Source organism: Blastomyces gilchristii (genome assembly GCF_000003855.2).
Source record: "Blastomyces gilchristii SLH14081 genomic scaffold supercont1.23, whole genome shotgun sequence".
Classification (NCBI taxonomy): Eukaryota; Fungi; Ascomycota; class Eurotiomycetes; order Onygenales; family Ajellomycetaceae; genus Blastomyces; species Blastomyces gilchristii.
This window is the reverse complement of record NW_003101659.1, coordinates 147,896-166,116: the sequence shown is the minus strand read 5'-3', so window position 1 is coordinate 166,116 and position 18,221 is coordinate 147,896. Positions and strand designations below refer to the sequence as shown.

The following is an 18,221-nucleotide window of genomic DNA, read 5'->3' as shown; positions in this document are numbered from 1 at the left end:
GTTAGCTAGTTATTTAGTTTATTTAACTTAAATACCGACTGAGGAGGCCCGAGCTTTCGTCGTGCGGCTCAGCGCAACCCAACCCTGCCGGAAGTTATTTAAATACAAATATTATTTCCGGATTATTAGCTAGCAGCACGCTGGACAAACGGCCGACTTGCTGCTCGGCTCTAGCACACCACAACGTCCTACCGCCTTGTCTGGTGTAAATAGCGCTTCTCTTCCATGGCGACGGGACATTTGTCCAATGCTCCAGTTCCTATGCCCTTCAGGAACTCAGGAACGGGACGCTTTATTTATTTACTACTCCATCCCTAAACTCCCCGCTACTGTGGGATGGTTCACACGTACCAACTGCTCAACCCATTTTTATGCAGCTACCGTAGGGAGCAATGAAGGAAGTAAGCCTCAAGGATGCGCTGGGGGCAATTGGCTCTGATTTGCAGAGGAATCGTGTAGCTGGGCTGGAAGGTACCGCCGTCATCCCTTTTACTTGTGGAATGTGTGAATCAGGCTGACAATATGTGGAAAGATCTCAAGCATATCCTTCTGCTGAATAGACAAACGCCTAAGCTGTATGGCTTCTTGTTAGTAATATATAAACTTGTATCGAGATACTGATATTGAGCGGTATCTGTCGCAGGAATCACCTCACTGATAAGGAATATCACAAAATTTTCGAAACCCTGTTTCGATTCATATCTACCGAGAAATCCACCTACAAGCGCGCGAAGCCTTCTACCTCCAAATCTTCATCGGGAACGAGGCTTACAAATTGTGCGTCTGCCCTTCGAACTACCGTTGAGCTGGGTGTACATAAAATCCGCCCAAAAACCGTGACGGCTTTGCTCTACCATGTCGCCGATGCGATCCAAAATCTGGGAGATGCACTATGGGAACCCCTTAGCGGAGACTACATAAAGGTGATAAAGACTATATTGCAGTATCCACCACATTTGGAACACTTGAGCAAGGATGTCTGGTGTCATGTTGTCGATTTTTGCTTTCAAGCTATTGGTGTCATAGAACCCAACCAGGGGACCCAGCTGAGCATTCGAAATCGTACACGTCCTCCATCTGAGAGCCCGGGCGGCCCCGGCAGTCGTGCCAGTTCGATGGAGCCAGGCGCTCTTCGACGCAATAAAAGTTCCGGTTCCGAGACCAGTACAAATAGTGACGAGCTAGAGACTTGCATTCAATTGCTATGCTCTTATCCTTCTAGTCCTATCATTGATAATGCCAAAAAGCTGATCGATGGCCTTTTGGACTATCTGGAGTCGCAGAATAGCGTCTCTAGGACTCCTTATGCAGCATTTAGCGCATTCAATTCAGTTCTCGCAAAGTCGATAACGGATGACACTGCCCTTGTTAGAGATGCTCTATTGGATATCATCCCGATAATCAAACGATTCTGGCGTACGAAATCTGGTATCCTGAAGGATGAAATGCTGGTAACGCTGATGCTTGGGAGACCTATTTTTCTTCAATATAGTCTCTCATCTCCGCCAGATTCGTTTGTGGAATCACTCCAAGGCCTAACTGAGCAGCTGTATCAAGAGTACTTGAGACAACCCGAAAAGGACTTGATGCAAGTGGATGATTTGGTATTTACTTTTAGCCCAACTCCTCGACCTATGGGCATTAGGATAATGGCTCCGCGCCTGGGAGTTCCTAAGTCTGAGCAAAATTGGACCACTTTGCAAACAATTTCTAGTTTCTCGACGCTTTTGGACAATATGTACCTCACTCTAGATAATGAGCCACAAGCAACCGAAAGACCTAAAAAGAAACAGCATCTCCTGTCAAGGAGGTCGGATATTGTTCGTGAAGCCTCTACTTCTACGGGAGTAACGAGAATATGCGCGCTGCAGTTGCTTCCATTCATCTTCTCAGACCGCGAGCCCGCGACTGAAGAGCTCTTAACAACGCTAGAGCAGCTTACTGTAAATATTTTAGACGAGAACGGCTCTACTGCGTCATGGACCATGATAGCAATTGCAAGGTGCGTCAGACTGGTAGGACCACATAAACATGGATACTGACGGTATGTTCACAGCATAGCTAGCTGCGGTGCCGCTACATCACAGGAATTGCGACCTTTGTGGGCTCAGGCTTGGGAGCTGACTTCTCGCGCACTCGGTTCTCCTACAACATCTAGAGCTGCCTGTAATTTGCTGACTGCAATACTGCATTTTAAACTACTAGATTACTCAATTGTAGTGGATACAGCTGAATCCATGACATCTTCCGTTGATATCAACGGCCCCTCAGGTTTGACCGACTCAGCGCTGCTTATGTGGGCAAAGATGGTAGAGTTCCGAACAAAGATCAATCCTGCACAGAGCCAAGACATGTCAAAGCAAATATGCGCATGGATAAGAAATAGCTGTAAGTTTGGTGAGTTTTATAACGGGTGAATTATATATTTTGCTGACACAGGAAATAGGGGCTTTACCTGACCGCGCCTATACGATGCAAATTGCTACTTTTGCACGACCCCTAGAACTCCTCAATCTCTTGATGAGTTGCACTGGGAGGTCTTTTGATTTTCCTCATCCTGTTCTTCCAGGGCCGCTTTGCAGGATCTCAACATCTTTCTTCAGGCTCCGTCAGGATTACGAGCTGATTGAGTATCTGCTTCTCACACCCCGAGAAGGCCATGCGAATGAGGCCACGGCCGTTTCCTCAAAGCCTACTTATATTGGCTTCTCGGTGAAACCACACCCTAATGACCAAGTTATTCTAGAGCTTCTTCAAACGAAGATAGACAATTTCAGTCAAATTTGGAGCCAGTTGAGCAATGATAAACGCCAGCACGTTACCATTGAAATAATTCAAATTCTAGTATCCCTCTGCATCACAAGCACCATATTTACTGAGTCCCTTCCGTTCCCTGTGTCATTACGGTGTCAGCATCTACAAAAGTGTACTAAAAAGTTGTGGATAAACCTCTGCAATTTTTTCTCCAGGAAAGAGGTGGAATTTCTTCATGCCTGCTTGGATATTCTGGCTCCGATCATTCTGCCTTTGAAGCTGGAGATTGACACTAGCGATCCGGTTTTGAGAGCGGTACGACTGATCGCTCCCGAATTTATTGCCGTCTTAAATCATCACAAGGGTGCGGAGCGCGACTCGTCTCATTGCGCAGCTGACCCAATGGATCTCGATGATCAATTTTCACCTCAAGAAAGCCACACAAGAGATGGCGATTTCTTTCCGAAATTCGACAGAGAAGATACCCCTGCTTATGAGGATCAGAATTCAGTTCGACGCGCAACTGCAACACACCTACATATATTATATCACCTCGCTGGCACAAGCAAAAGCTCCGAAGTCCCTACGAATGAGAGCTTAGTTGGCCATATCACGTCGCTTGACACGGTAGATATTCTGGCCTGTCGACCTAATTTGGCACTTCTTCTTGGCAGCTGGCCTGATATTTCTAGATATGACGCCTGTAGTTTGCTTGTGTTCTTCGGGGAAACAATTCTGCGGTCTTATGAGTTTAAGATGTGTGAAGCCGCTTTGTCCATCTGTATTGAACTTTCGACGGCTCTTATTGATCATTGGATTGCCGATGAGGGGGACGACCTTTATGAATGTGCTCTTGATCTTTACAGCTGGTATGCGTTAATAGTTGAAGAAAGACTGGGGTCTCCTAGAGTCCTGATAAGGATTGCTACGTTGATGGAGCGTGTCCTCCGAGCTGACCCATTGTATCCAAGGGACAACTCGCGGCCCTCACCTCGTACAATCCTTTTCAAGATCTTGCACGACGGGGATCTAACTGTGAAATTCCACTTGTCCAAGGTTATTCCGTCAGTGTTCGACCGGTTTATCCTCAAAGAACATGATGCTATCTTTGATGATATTCTGGAAAACCTCCCCCGTGACCCTGACTGGAACGAGGGCATTGCTTTACGCCTATATATCCTAGCACAACTAGCGTCCAGATGGCATACCCTCCTGCGCCGTGGAATATATCACATATTTGAGACCCCAGGGCAACTTCCTAAGTCGGCACCATATGCGAAAGCCTGTCTACAGGAGATCACACGCTCTCTCGGCCTCAACGACCCCAAAGAAATTTTTTGGCTATTTGCCTCTCAGATGATATACACGTGGCTGGAAACAGAATCTTTGGGATCAATTCCGTTTACCATATTTGGTTATCAGACGCTCAACGACTTACTAATAGACGTCCAGGACGAAGTTGTAGCCCAAATTGTGATGCGTGGCAAGGATGATGAGATGACAGAGATTTCCACTTGTTTGAGCGTGCCATTCCAAGAATTGCTGGAGGACTGCTTTTATAAAGCTGAGGCGTACTGCATTGCACGCGACATCAGCATTCCACCTTCGCAGGACAGCCAGCCCAAAGGGACCCAGGGCCGCATCAAGAAGATTCTAGGAACTGAAAAATTTGGTTCTTTACTGGAAAGATATTTCCCCGAAACAATTGCCGTATTTTTCAAATGCGTGGATCAAACAGAACATATGGGAAAAGGCTTTGAAAGGCGTCCTCCCTTCAAATACGCTCTAGATATCTGGAAAGACATTGCGAGAAGAAGTGTATCGATGGCCGTTCTGCCAGCCAGCCAGCAACCATCTTTCCGAGCAAAATACCTTCTCGATGAGATCGACTTCCTATGTGCGCGGACCGGATATGATCTCGAGACAATGTGGACACCCGCTTTGGTTTGTTTTGTCGCGAGGACATTGATAGAATCCATTCATCCGTCCCTGGGCTCACTCCATGCATGCGCTGTGATCCGGAAGCTCAAAATTCTTATCTGCATCGCTGGGTCTGTGGTTCTGGAAGAATATCCGCTCGAAATGTTGCTACATTTCCTAAGGCCGTTTCTTTCCCACTTTCATTGTTCGGAAGATGCGGTTGGGCTTTTCTGGTACCTCGTCGATAAAGGCAGACCATATCTACTGGAAAATCCCTCCTTCATGGCGGGGCTTGGCGTCTCGACTCTTGCCTCACTTCGGGGGCTTCTGTCCTCTTCTCAGGAGAGCACTACTCAAGAAATGCATTTCCGGTCATCCCTGTCGAAGGCGCAGATTTTCCACGACTGGTTTGCGAAATTTTTGGACCAATATGAATCTCCAAAGCTTGGCAAGGAATCGGAGAAGTCGTTCCGAAATATTGTGCGATCATCTCAGCGCATCAATTTAGTTGGATGCGCTTCAAAAGGAACACACGAAGGTGAACTTTTAGCAAGCCTTTTGCAAGATAGTGCGGCCGACGAGAGATTACTAAGTGCTTCAGCGACTGATTTGGTGTTTTCTCTTATCTGCAAGAAGTTCCAGAGACCAACCAACTTCCGGGATGATATTTTGGGGGAAGATCAGATTGCCGCAGGAAACGCGATGACTGTTTGGAACACTATCCAGCATCAAGATCACGGTTCCGGTTATCGCCTCTGGGCCGCCCGTGTATTAGGCCGGGCGTATGCATCGACAGGAGTGATCAATGGCTCCATGCTCAAAGAAACGCGATCATCTTCCTCCGATGATATCCCCGAACGCATTAGATTCACATCCAAATATTCTATTATCCGTATGCTTTGTAATTCGTTGCTTTCAAATAGTCGTCGGGATATTGGACTGGCTGAGCGAGCCTTGCAGAACATTCTCACCAGACTCCCTTCGGATCCCGAGCTCGGAGAATGCGGATCAGCCATTCCTAGTTCACTCGTTAAGGCGCTTACCTGGACACCATATCTATGCCCGAAGCTGTCTTTGACTCCTTTCCAGAAGGCCCAATTCGATCATGATATTCGCTGGATTCCCAATGTATCCGCTGATGAGTGGGCTCGTGATGTCACTCTCTGCTTAACGGTCCAAGAAGCCACCGACTCTATAATTGGTTCGTTACCAAAAGTTCTTTATGAGATACCAGCACTTGCGACGAAGCTTCTACCATATATTCTACATGACATGCTACTCTCCGAGTATGAAGGCAAACGACCTGTTCGTCAAACTGCCTCCGCAGTATTCCGGCAAGCATTCCGTGAAGTCCGTGATACCACGTTTCCACACATTCGGCTTATAATTCACTGTATTCTATATCTAAGGCACCAAAAGCTGCCTCAAGAGCAGACCATGAATCAACGAGACGCCTGGCTTGACATTGATTACCTGGAAGCTGCACATGCAGCAACGCAGTGCCAAATGTATAAAACCTCACTCCTTTTCGTAGAAATTCATTTCTCGCGAACTGCGTCAACTCGACGGTCAGCGGTTTCGAAATCGCCTGACTCATTATTGCTCCTTCATGATATCTTCAAAAATATCGAAGACCCTGATCTATTCTACGGTATTCAACAGAGTGCCTCTCTGGATTCCGTCCTTGAAAAGCTCCAGCATGAAAGCGCTGGGGTTGGATTCAAAAATCTTTCATTCCAAAGTGCCAACTACGAGGCTGAGATGAAGCTCTCCAGCGCCATAGGAGAGACAAACTCCCTTGGTCTTATACAAGCTCTAAATGCCACAAATTTCCAAGGTGTTGCAAGTGCAATGTTTACTGCCCCTACCAGTAACGGGAAGAGGGCTGAAGTCTTTGAGAGCATGCTTTCAACGTCTCTTTACCTCCAACAGTGGGATATTCCAGTGCCCTCTACCTCAACCTCCGCCGCTGGCAATATATTCAAAGCCCTGCAAAGCCTGAACTCGTCAGACGACAAACTGCAGGTCGGCCGAATTTTGGACAATTGTTTCTCAGAGGTTCTTGGCCATTTTGAAGAGAATCAATCCCACTTTGAGCTGCGTACTAGGATGAGAGCGATGGGTATATTGGCTGAAATAGATGAGGTTATGTGTTCGCAAAATCCGGATCAGTTACAGGATGCATGGGAAAGAATACAAGCGAGGGGATCGTGGCTGAAGTTTGAGAGGTTCGTGTGTTATCCATTTCCTATATCTTATATGTTACGATAACTCACGAGATGTACATTAGTTTCCGGGATATAAGCCTGATTCTCTCGAGCCATGAAGCCTTGTTCTCATTGATCAGTCGACAACCTCACATAAAGTCTATGCTTAATCTGAGTTCCCATGATGCTAAATTATTGGAGGTTAAGGCTATCCGAGCATCCCTAAGGATAAGTAGAGAACATGATGAACACCAAGCATCGTTAAAATCTGCGATATGGCTTTCGAAACTAATTAAGCCTTGTGCTGATCTCGGCGTATTCATTGACGCTGCAGCAACATTTGATTTGGCCAATGTACTTTGGGACCAGGGGGAGATGACAACATCAATTCAAATGTTACAACAGCTCAACAAGCAAAACAACCTCCAGACACAATCTATTCCGGTGAACAAGGCAGAGGTTTTGGCTAGTCTAGTACGTAACAGAGCGTATTCACATGAGGGAGGGACTTTTAAGCTGACTTTTGTTAGGGTCGCCATGTTGCGGAAGCTAGGTTACAAAAACCGGATACGATTATGCAGGAGTACCTTTTCCCCGCCATAAAGGAACTAAAAGGTAGATCTGAAGGGGAGGAGGCAGGGCGGGTATTCCATGAATTTGCAGTTTTCTGTGACCAACAGTTGCAGAACCCAGACGGCCTAGAAGATTTTAGAAGAATTGAACAAATCCGCCACCGAAAGGAGAAGGAAGTGCTAGACCTAGAGCAAATGATGGAATCGGCTAAAGGCAAAGAGAGAGATCAACTCCTAATACATAGAGTCAGAGCGAAACAATGGTTTGAACTGGACGACAAAGAGTACCAGAGGCTGAAAGAGAGTCGGGTATCTTTCCTTCGCCAGTGCCTGGAAAAATATCTCCTTGCTTTGAGGGCTTCCGATACGTTCAAGAACAACGTCCTACGATTCTGCGCTCTCTGGCTGGACAATTCGGAGAGCGAAGCAGCCAATGCAGCTGTCGCAAAATATATTAACACTGTCCCGAGTCGAAAGTTTGTGTCATTGATTAATCAGCTGTCGTCACGCCTGCTCGATGTTGAGGATAGTTTCCAGCCACTGTTGGGAACGCTCATTCTTCGGATTTGCATGGAGCATCCATACCACGGAATGTATCAATTATTTTCCAGCAGCAAATCCGCACGTGGCAGAGACCATATGTCTAATTCACGAAGTCGAGCCGCTAATAACTTAGTCGATAGGCTGAAAAGCGATCCTAAGGTACGTGATACGTGGTTCACTCTGCACAACGCATGTGTCGGCTATGTAAGGTTTGCAACGGACGGGTTAGACAACGGACTCAAGAGCGGTTCAAAAGTTGCACTTAGAAAATCGATCACTGGACAAAAATTGGAACAGGACGTCAAGAGACAGCATATTCCACCACCTACCATGAAAATTGATCTCCAGATTGATTCAAATTACAGCCACGTACCCCGTATTGTGCGGTATCTCCCGGAATTCACGGTCGCATCAGGCATCAGTGCTCCCAAAATCGTCACTGCTATCGCTTCAGACGGGCTTCAATATAAGCAACTCGTAAGTTAGGATAACCTACTATCTTTGTGGATATCTTATTGACATACGTCCAGTTTAAAGGAGGAAATGATGACCTGCGGCAAGATGCCATTATGGAACAAGTCTTTGAACAAGTCAGCAATTTGCTGCGAGAGCATAGAGCTACCCAACAGCGTAACTTGGGCATCAGAACATATAAAGTATTGCCTCTAACTGCGAATGCGGGAATCATCGAATTTGTGCAAAACACAATTCCCTTAACCGACTATCTAATGCCCGCCCATCAGAGGCACTTTCCCAAAGATATGAAACCCAATGCCTGTCGAAAGGCTATCAGCGATGCGCAGCCAAGATCGTTGGAGCATCGAATAAAGGTTTTCCGTGAAGTAACAAAGCATTTCAACCCGGTCATGAGATTCTTTTTTATGGAACGGTTCAAAGAGCCCGACGACTGGTTCAGCAAACGGTTAGCATACACACGAAGCACGGCGGCGATTTCCATGCTAGGCCATGTGCTCGGCTTGGGTGATAGGCATGGTCATAATATCCTGCTGGATGAGAAAACAGGCGAAGTGGTTCATATCGATCTAGGAGTGGCCTTTGAGCAAGGACGCGTGCTGCCAGTGCCGGAAGCGGTGCCGTTCCGTTTGACTCGTGATCTCGTCGATGGTATGGGCATTACCAAAACGGAGGGGGTATTTAGACGCTGCTGTGAATTCACTTTTGAGGCTCTACGCCGAGAGTCGTATAGTATCATGACGATTCTAGACGTCCTTCGCTATGACCCGCTTTACAGTTGGTCGTTGTCTCCGCTGCGTATCAAGAAAATGCAAGACATGCAAGAAGCCGCTGGGGGTGCAACTCAGGCCAGCGAAAGCGGCAAAAGCAAGAACCCTAATGAACCTAGCGAGGCTGACCGAGCCTTGACAGTAGTCGCAAAGAAGCTTGGGAAAACACTTAGTGTAGCTGCCACTGTCAATGAGTTGATTCAACAGGCGACAGATGACCGGAATCTTGCTGTTCTGTACTGCGGTTAGTCATTCCCTGGATGGGTAATGTCTGTTGTCAAAATACTAACTCACATCCTATGACTTCCACTTAGGTTGGGCTGCATATGCTTAGATCGCTGCGGCAATTTTACTGGAAAATATTCTGGTGCATGAGAGATTCTTGGAACCTATCTTGTAGGTTGGATGTGCTCTTCCTGGCAATATATATCGGTAAATCTGAAGTGCACATGTATAGTAGATTTATGCCAAGTACATAACTTTAAGCAATTTACCGTATTCATGCGCAGGAGCCTTTTTAATGTATAGAATATATTAATATTTATATCCCTCTCACTGGTTCTGGTGATCGTATTTCGTTTCTCGTACATTTCGTTTCCCGTAGTTAAATAACTACTCGTTAAAGCTTCGGCTGTGTAACGTTAGTCTTGTATCTCCCGTCCCTGTTCACCGTTCCAGCTCAATCGTGTTCATTTTTTCCCCTCTCATTCTGCTGGAATTCATGAATAAGAAACTGGATCACTTTTGGCGTGTCTCGTTCAAGTGAGACATCCTAAAACCCCTTAAACTTGAGTTTTGACTAGGTATTCATCAGAGAGTTTTGCTATCTGGCTTTTTTGCCCCTTTCTTTCTTTGACCTTAAATATCTCCAACATGGTGCCATAATCTATTTCTCTTCTTCTCCTCTATTAGTCTTTCGACTTTAAAACCTGAGTTGCATCATAACTGGGTGCGGCTCTGACCGAGGATATAAAAAATGTCGACACTAAGGGGCATTGTCGTATTTTCTGGCGGAAGCGGGGCAAATAGCCTTGTAGATGTTTTCGGTGCAGTCCGCGCAAGTAAGGACTGCCCATTAAGCTATATAATACCCATTAGTGACAATGGTGGCTCTTCTTCCGAGTTGATTCGAGTGTTTGGTGGGCCTGGGATTGGTGATGTACGGAGTAAGTTACTTTCTCCTCAAATCATTTGCCATTTATTTATACACAACTATTGGAATAGAATTGAAGCCCGTGCTAAATAAAGACCAATAGGTAGACTCGTCCGTCTAATTCCTGATTGCTCTCCACATTCTGAGAGGGCAGCAATTAAAACCCTATTCAATCATCGTTTAGCCCCATCAGCGAGCACCGCACATGCTGAATGGTATTCCATAGTCGAAGGGACTTCACCGCTGTGGAAGACTATCTCCCCAGCAAAGAGAGAACTAATCCGTTCCTTTCTCAATCTCCTCAATCTGGAAATCCTCAAGCGCGCAAGGCCACCATCTTCCACCTTTGACTTCACCTCTGCCAGTGTTGGTAATCTGTTCCTGACAGGCGCTCGGCTATTCAGTGGCAGCCTTGAGAGTGCCATATACCTGCTGGGAAGTATCTGCTCAGTCCCGACGGACGATGTCCGTGTGATACCCGCTATAAACTCCACGTTTTCTCATCACATATCGGCCTCCCTAGTCGATGGCTCAGTCATCGTTGGCCAAAACAGCATTTCACATCCAAGCGAAGCAACAGCCATCCAACCAATCCCATCACTCAGAAGGCCCAGCCTGCTCCTTGCCGATGGTGACGACGCTTGCTCCGACTCCGATGACCTCCCATACGAGGAAAGCCACCTACCAGGCTCCCTGCCTACGCTGCGCAACAAGAATATCACTTTCAACAAAACCGGGACGGAAGACCTCCCCTGCCGCATCTCCCGGCTTTGGTACATAAACCCATATGGCCAAGAGATCAGACCCCCAGCCAACCCCCGCGTTTTAGATGCATTAAATTCATCACAAGCTATAATATACAGCATCGGGTCCCTCTATACGTCTATAATACCCTGCATAATTCTCAGGGGTGTGGGAAAGGCCATTGCTAACAGCAGTGCGCGCCAAAAGATCCTGATCCTGAACGGATCCATCGACCGTGAGACTGGCCCGGCACACCAACCTTTCACCGCACTAGATTTTATTGAAGCCATTGTGCGTGCTGGCGAAGAGAGTCGTGGCCGGCAGCATCATCATTTGCCGCTTTTAAGTGAAGATAAAAGGGTTGAGAATTCTGTGGATCGCCTGCCAACCGTTTCGCTTCCGTATACATCATACGTTACTCACGTATTACATCTTGAGGGTCCTGGCACGCCACGCGTAGACCGCGAACGTTTAGCTGGGATGGGGATTGAATGTGTGCGGTTGTATGGAAGGAAGGTGGAGAATGAATCAGGCGTGGTGGTGGGGATGCGATATGACCCAACAGCTCTTACACAGGCTTTGGAAGTTGTACTGGGTAAGAAAGGCGATGCGATAGCTAGAGGGGGGCTGGGTGCTGCTAGGAGTAGGCGGAATACATTGGAGCCATTGGGAGGTGTCGGCAAGCTGGATGTCAAAGGAAACCATGGCACCTTGTAAATTGGGTTTATGTGTTTCTATGTTTGTTTACTGTTTCTGAACGGGCAGGCGTTGATTGTAACCTGTGCCTTTGCTACACTGCTTCGATATCATATCTGTTTGGTCTTGCAGCAGCAGGGGAGAGAACTGCGGATGAACTTGGCAAACAGTCCGATAAGAACATACCGGATAGCTTCCGAAACGCACCTGGCCTGGTATCTAAAAAACAAAACCAAAAAATTTAAATAAAAAATACAAACAACGCAATATAAAGAAGCATGCAGACGCCCCTTGTAGCCTATGCCCTTGACTATCCAGACCTAAACGCCGCCACATTATGCAAATCCAAGGGACCCAACCCTTCATTCCGCTATGCTATTTAATCATTTAAAAGGAGTGCTCCACTGTTGGATTTCAGGTCCTTTTCCTTGTCGAAAGATTTAATTGGAGCGGAACAAGGTTCCGTTTTGGTCCATATGTATCCACTCGCGAGAGTGCTTGACGACAGACGGGACATCTGCCACGGGGTGCCTTACCATTTCCATCATGCATACTTCTTTCTTCGCCAAATCGAAGTGTGTCGATGATACATTTGTGACAGAAGAGATGGCCTAAAAGTAAAAAGCATATTAGACTTGGCTAATCAACTGAATATTGACTGAGTCAAGGACTAGGTACATACCACAAATAGTAGATGTGGCGTCAGTACAAGTATCCATACACACAGGACACTTATACGCCGTCAGGGTCGACCGGCCCATGACACCACCAGCTGTACTTTGTGCCTTTACCGCATCCTCACGCTGTTTCGAGAGGACCTTGGCAAGCGATACTCTGTCGTTTACCTCCGTGAGATCAATCGACTCGATATCTGGGTCGTCATCCAAACTGTTTATTTGCCTCTGATACCGTGCCGGATGTGACGAAGGCCCAGCAGCAGAAGAATTGTCAACTCGTCGTCTTTTGGGTGCTGGAGCGCCGGCCGTGATATCTAACGGCCGTTGACTTCTTGCTCGATGAACAAACATGTTCGACGAACTTTGCTCCACTGATAATGGCGGCGAAGAGATGGTAAGATCAACAAAAGAATCGTTATTCATGGGTAAGGGAGAAAGATAGTGTGAAATGTATGGCGGTTAATGAGAAACGCCAGTGGTGGCGTTGCTTGGTGAATAAAATTCCGGTTGTGAGGCGAATATGGAAAAGCTGACCATGCATGTACTTTGTTTTTAAAACTATGAATAGCTTTGAAATCCTTGAGATCTCCACCTATACAAATTTACTACAGGATGTGAACAAAGATGGAGAGTCGACCAATCGTATGGTGGGTTGAAGACGAGAAGAGCGAATAGAGCTAGAGGTAGCGACCAAAGTAAATTAACTGCAACGGCACGAGAAATCTCGGGTTCTACTGTGTAAACGTGTATCTGAAAAGAGAATTCGTCAGTACTGGTGATTCGATCGGTAAAGTTAGATGTAAATAGTTACAGCTGATGCGGGAAAGCTCGCTAAAGTTTAAGACGTAGGTCGAGGCATTCCAGAAAAAACGCAAAACCGAATATCTGGAGCTTGGGCGTTCTGGCGGCTTCAGATACTCGAGAGTAGCCAAAGGAGAACTTGGCGGTGGGCTCTGAGGTGAGTTGGAGATTGGCTTGGAGGAAGCTGATAGATAGCGGGAGAAGGAGAGGCGGTAGAAGCGAGTGAGGAAAGATAGTTGTTTTCGGGTTCCGGGGAATGGTTGATAGAAGAAGTAGAGACGGTTAGGCCAGGGAGTGTGGTAAAATTAGGCAGAGAAGCCAATCAAGAGAAAATAACTTCTAATGAAAAAGGCTCAGAGATGAAGCTGTGGATAGGACTGATATCCGCGCTTGGGAGGAGGTTGATTGCCCGTATCATGGAACATTGTTATTCCGAACTCCAAATAGGGATTAGTCGCAAAATACCTAAACTACGCTCTATGGTACTCCGTAGTTATGGTATGGCAAGATACCGGGAGAATAGTTATTCCGTCAGGATCGCGCCAAGTGCTCAAGAGAATCTGGGATACAATGTCCTAATTACTTCCGCAATCCATCCCATAGCTCAAACTAATAATGCGGGTTTTATGGCGGGTTTGAAGTTTCTGAGCGCGCCATGTTATTGTAATTGAAGCTCTTTTCATCGCGTAAGGATGCTCCTGTCGTTATGCGCTACTTCGAGAGGCGTACTCCGGACATCCTCGCGGCCTCTCCGTCTATCAGTAGGAACAAGCCGGCAGCCCAAACAGCAACGGTTGGACTTACGATGGTATACAACTGCGGTGACTGAATCGCCTGGTGAGGGTGGAAGGCTAAAAACACTGGCAGGTAAGTTTACACGATCCTTGCGCTCAAAGAATGCGTAGCCCGCTCATCACATATATGTCTAGTTCCCTCTACTGCCCGATTTAATGAAATCGGAGTCCAGCAGTTAAGCAGCCATGTCCATTCGCAAATTTTCCTGCGGGAACCCACCCCCCCTAACTCGGAATTGATTGAACTTTCAAAGGATCATCTTTCTCGCCACGATTTACTTGGGAAAACTCAGGATGGCTCGCATCCAATTGCCTTCGATATACCTCCCCTCAAAGGCCAAACTATGGACGAGCACTTTTACAAATTAGGGATGGATTCTTCAGAACCTTACCTGACAAACGCCAAACAATATGCAAAGATCAATCTCCCACCTGCACCGAAAAAATGGATCAGAAGGAGTGGATGGACGAAGTATAATGCGAATGGGTCCACTGAGGAGGTTGATGCACCCAACGAAGAGATGCTAACATTCGACACGGAAGTGATGTGGAAAGAATCATCGTTTGCAGTAATGGCGTGTGCGGCGAGCCCAAATGCTTGGTATGCCTGGTTATCTCCTTATCTTCTCGGCGAGACAAAAAACGAACGGCAGCTTGTCCCGCTTGGATCTCCATCTCAAGCCCGAATCATTGTGGGCCACAATGTTGGATATGATCGTGCAAGGATTTTGGAAGAATATGACATTAAACAAACCGGCAATTTCTTTATCGATACCATGTCTCTTCACGTTGCCGTTAACGGGATGTGTTCTCAACAACGGCCCACCTGGATGCGGCATAAGAAAAATCGTGACCTCAGGGATAAACTCTTGAGGGAAAATAATTCAGTTGAGCTTGCAGCGCTGCTTGAAAACAAACTACTTACAGAAGAAGAGGAAGAGCTCTGGGTGGGTAGGAGCTCTGTCAACTCTTTACGTGATGTTGCAAAATTCCATTGCAACGTTACAATTGATAAAGCCCAACGGGATCATTTTGGTGAACTCGATCGCCCGGGCATTCTGGAACGGCTTGATGAGCTTCTAGATTACTGCGCAGCTGATGTCTCGATCACTCATCGTGTCTACAAGCAGGTTTTCCCTAACTTTTTGGAGGTATGCCCGCATCCGGTTAGTTTTGGGGCCTTGAGACACCTTTCCTCTGTTATTTTGCCAGTCAACAACACCTGGGAGGAGTACTTGAAAAATGCCGAGGAAACCTACCAACGCCTCCTAGAGGATGTCCAGAGGCGGCTACTGAAACTTTGTGACAGCGCCTTAGCCGTAAAGGATAAACCTGAAATATATGAGAATGACCCATGGTTACGACAGCTAGACTGGTCCGGACAGGAAATAAGAATGGTTAAAGGGAAAAAGAAGGGTGACCCTCCTCGGCCTGCTGCAAGACAGAAAATGCCTGGAATGCCAAAATGGTACAAAGGCCTCTTCGCAACAAGCACCTCCCCTATCAACCTGAGTGTTCGCACACGTTTAGCACCAATTCTCTTAAAACTCTCTTGGCTTGGATATCCGCTTGTTTGGTCGGATGTGCATGGCTGGACGTTCCAAGTCCCTAAAAGAGAAATCAAGAAGTTCGAGAATCAGGCACTTGCGCCATGCAACATGGCTGAAGAAAAGAATCTGAGTCTCCGAGATGATAGAGAGCATATATATTTTAAACTTCCACACAAGGATGGGCCTGAAGCTCGTTGCACCAGTCCGCTTGCGAAGGGGTATTTGCAGTATTTTGAAGGAGGCAAACTCTCCTCCCAATTTGCCCTAGCCAAGGAAGCTTTGGAAATGAACGCGTCCTGTTCTTACTGGATCAGTGCAAGGGATAGGATCAGGAGCCAGCTGGTAGTTTACCACAACGACGTCGAACGGCTTAAAAACAAATCGATATCGAACCCATCATTTAAGCAGGGTTATATATTACCCCAAATTATCCCAATGGGCACTATTACTCGACGAGCAGTAGAGAACACCTGGCTAACTGCTAGCAACGCCAAAGCTAACCGGGTGGGGTCAGAGCTCAAAGCTATGGTTACGGCACCCCCAGGTTATGTGTTTGTTGGTGCCGACGTGGATTCAGAGGAGCTCTGGATTGCCAGTCTCGTGGGAGACGCACAGTTTCAGATTCATGGTGGTAATGCCATCGGGTTCATGACTCTGGAAGGAACGAAAGCAGCTGGCACAGATTTACATTCGAAAACAGCAAAAATCTTGGGAATCTCCCGAAACGATGCCAAAGTTTTCAATTATGGTCGAATATATGGGGCAGGCCTCAAGTTCGCGGCCACACTCCTTCGCCAATTCAACCCCTCCATGTCGGAACACGAGACAAAGCAGGTCGCGGCGAAGCTATATAAGGAAACAAAGGGCGTTCGAACCAACCGAAAGATACTGAGTGACAATCCTTTCTGGAGGGGGGGCACCGAATCGTTCGTATTCAATAAACTTGAGGAGTTTGCAGAACAAGAAAGACCGAGAACTCCTGTGCTTGGAGCAGGAATCACGGAAGCCCTTATGCGCCGCTTCATCAACAAGGGAAGTTTTATGACATCACGAATAAATTGGGCGATTCAATCATCTGGTGTGGACTACTTGCACTTGCTCATCATCTCAATGGACTTCCTTATTCGTCGTTTCAATTTGGACGCCCGTCTCGCAATTACTGTGCATGATGAAATCAGGTATCTGGTCAAAGAACATGACAAGTACCGCGCCGCCATGGCGCTACAGATTGCGAATCTCTGGACTCGAGCTATGTTCTCGCAGGAGATGGGGATTGACGACCTCCCCCAGTCATGTGCTTATTTCTCTGCTGTCGATATCGACAAGGTCCTGAGAAAGGAGGTGGACATGGATTGCATTACACCGTCTCACCCCAACAAAATACCGCATGGCGAAAGTTTAGATATTGAAAATCTCCTCAACAAAGGTGTTGAGGCCCAGTTAGATCCTTCCATTGAACCTAATACCCCTCCCGCCCCAGAAAAATACCAGTATACTCCCCGACAACCAGTCATGGCCCCATTACAGAACTCCCGAAATCCAAATTTCATAAAGGCGCAGATTTGCAGTGATGATAAGGAACTGCGCGAAATTATCAAGGAAATGACCAAGAAGCCTTCCCAACCGGCGCTCGACTCAAAATCCTCAACTACGAAATCCGCATCAACCTCCCCTCGCAAAACGCGAGCCAAGTCAACCGTACCACCACACGCTGAACCACAAAGGGCCATTCTCATGGAAGTTCAGCCCGCGCTCCTCAATAGTACAAAGAAGGCGACCAACTTTGCGAAATCGCCACAGTTTAGTCCTCATCGAGCTGCGTGGAAGCCAAGGCCCTCGCCTGGCCTATGATTGATGCCGCCATCATTCCATCATTCCACCATTCCATTCTTGTATATATATTGGCATTGGACTTTCCGTTTAATGATAAGTTAGCGATACCTGGGACAAGCACCTTTCATTCACGGTTAATATTTTCATACTTAAGCTGACACTTGTTAGCTGTCTTTATTTCAACTAATATTCCCTGAAGTATCTCTTTTATTTCTTTCGTATGCATACAACACTATTTTTTCCTCTTATATTTCTTGGACATGTATCTTAACATTATCGTTCTCTTGTTCATATCTGTGATCATGTTGATAGGGCGGCTGGGCTTCTGTGATTCGGCGCATTGGTCTGGCAGGTATACGCGACTTTTCACTTTAAAATTGTGTGCTCCGAGAGAGGGGAGGGGAAATATATGATATGTATCTTCTGAACTTTTTTACGATGTAATCTAAATTTGTCCACGTCATGCTATATACGGAGGATCCTCTCAAAAGTTTTGATTAGCGTTAAGAATTTAAGCTAATACTGTTACCATTTCCATTCTCAAGCCCCTAGGATTTAGGCTAGCTTTAGTTAAGCTGTAGCTGGTTATTCAAGTGCCACCGACATTAACCTCCCTGAGAACTCTGGTTAAGAGAGGGAATGAGAATACTATGCCTGCAAAGTTACACCTTAAATTCTTAATGCTAATCAAAACTTTTGAGAGGATCTCCGTACATGTACAGAGTACTCCGTA

The 18,221-nt window shown here is 46.6% G+C and overlaps 4 protein-coding genes across 4 annotated transcripts; 3 read left to right on the top strand and 1 right to left on the bottom strand.

The window, feature by feature from the left end:
- Positions 1-86: 86 nt before the first annotated feature.
- BDBG_08252 (ataxia telangiectasia mutated) lies at positions 87-9,807 on the top strand. The gene is made up of 9 exons (XM_031723485.1): positions 87-471; positions 533-575; positions 644-2,002; positions 2,057-2,388; positions 2,447-6,902; positions 6,965-7,355; positions 7,412-8,473; positions 8,527-9,484; positions 9,555-9,807. The coding sequence occupies exons 1-9, from the start codon at positions 393-395 to the stop codon at positions 9,572-9,574; spliced, it is 8,700 nt and encodes a 2,899-aa protein (XP_031580660.1). The 5' UTR covers positions 87-392; the 3' UTR covers positions 9,575-9,807.
- A 53-nt stretch (positions 9,808-9,860) lies between these two features.
- BDBG_08251 (UPF0052 domain-containing protein) lies at positions 9,861-12,220 on the top strand. Its single transcript, XM_002621174.2, has 2 exons — positions 9,861-10,406; positions 10,497-12,220. The coding sequence occupies exons 1-2, from the start codon at positions 10,217-10,219 to the stop codon at positions 11,852-11,854; spliced, it is 1,548 nt and encodes a 515-aa protein (XP_002621220.1). The 5' UTR covers positions 9,861-10,216; the 3' UTR covers positions 11,855-12,220.
- On the bottom strand, positions 10,395-13,672 carry BDBG_08250 (uncharacterized protein). The gene is made up of 3 exons (XM_031723484.1): positions 13,322-13,672; positions 12,516-13,260; positions 10,395-12,444 (listed from the first exon to the last, which is right to left on the bottom strand). Exons 2-3 carry the CDS (start codon positions 12,931-12,933, stop codon positions 12,248-12,250), a joined length of 615 nt encoding a protein of 204 aa, XP_031580659.1. The 5' UTR covers positions 12,934-13,260; positions 13,322-13,672; the 3' UTR covers positions 10,395-12,247.
- Positions 13,673-13,898: 226 nt separating this feature from the next.
- On the top strand, positions 13,899-18,154 carry BDBG_08249 (DNA polymerase gamma, mitochondrial). The gene is made up of 2 exons (XM_031723483.1): positions 13,899-14,178; positions 14,241-18,154. The coding sequence occupies exons 1-2, from the start codon at positions 14,004-14,006 to the stop codon at positions 17,504-17,506; spliced, it is 3,441 nt and encodes a 1,146-aa protein (XP_031580658.1). The 5' UTR covers positions 13,899-14,003; the 3' UTR covers positions 17,507-18,154.
- Positions 18,155-18,221: the final 67 nt, after the last annotated feature.

Excerpts from the sequence above, each read along its gene's own strand:
- BDBG_08252 (XM_031723485.1), top strand. The coding sequence starts at position 393 with ATGAAGGAAGTAAGCCTCAAGGATGCGCTGGGGGCAATTGGCTCTGAT. Across the intron at positions 472-532 it reads TCGTGTAGCTGGGCTGGAAG|ATCTCAAGCATATCCTTCTG; the intron begins GTACCGCCGTCA and ends ATATGTGGAAAG. Across the intron at positions 2,389-2,446 it reads CGCATGGATAAGAAATAGCT|GGGCTTTACCTGACCGCGCC; the intron begins GTAAGTTTGGTG and ends CACAGGAAATAG.
- BDBG_08250 (XM_031723484.1), bottom strand. The coding sequence starts at position 12,933 with ATGAATAACGATTCTTTTGTTGATCTTACCATCTCTTCGCCGCCATTA. Across the intron at positions 12,445-12,515 it reads CGCCACATCTACTATTTGTG|GCCATCTCTTCTGTCACAAA; the intron begins GTATGTACCTAG and ends TTTTACTTTTAG.
- BDBG_08251 (XM_002621174.2), top strand. The coding sequence starts at position 10,217 with ATGTCGACACTAAGGGGCATTGTCGTATTTTCTGGCGGAAGCGGGGCA. Across the intron at positions 10,407-10,496 it reads TGGGATTGGTGATGTACGGA|GTAGACTCGTCCGTCTAATT; the intron begins GTAAGTTACTTT and ends AAAGACCAATAG.
- BDBG_08249 (XM_031723483.1), top strand. The coding sequence starts at position 14,004 with ATGCTCCTGTCGTTATGCGCTACTTCGAGAGGCGTACTCCGGACATCC. Across the intron at positions 14,179-14,240 it reads AAGGCTAAAAACACTGGCAG|TTCCCTCTACTGCCCGATTT; the intron begins GTAAGTTTACAC and ends ATATATGTCTAG.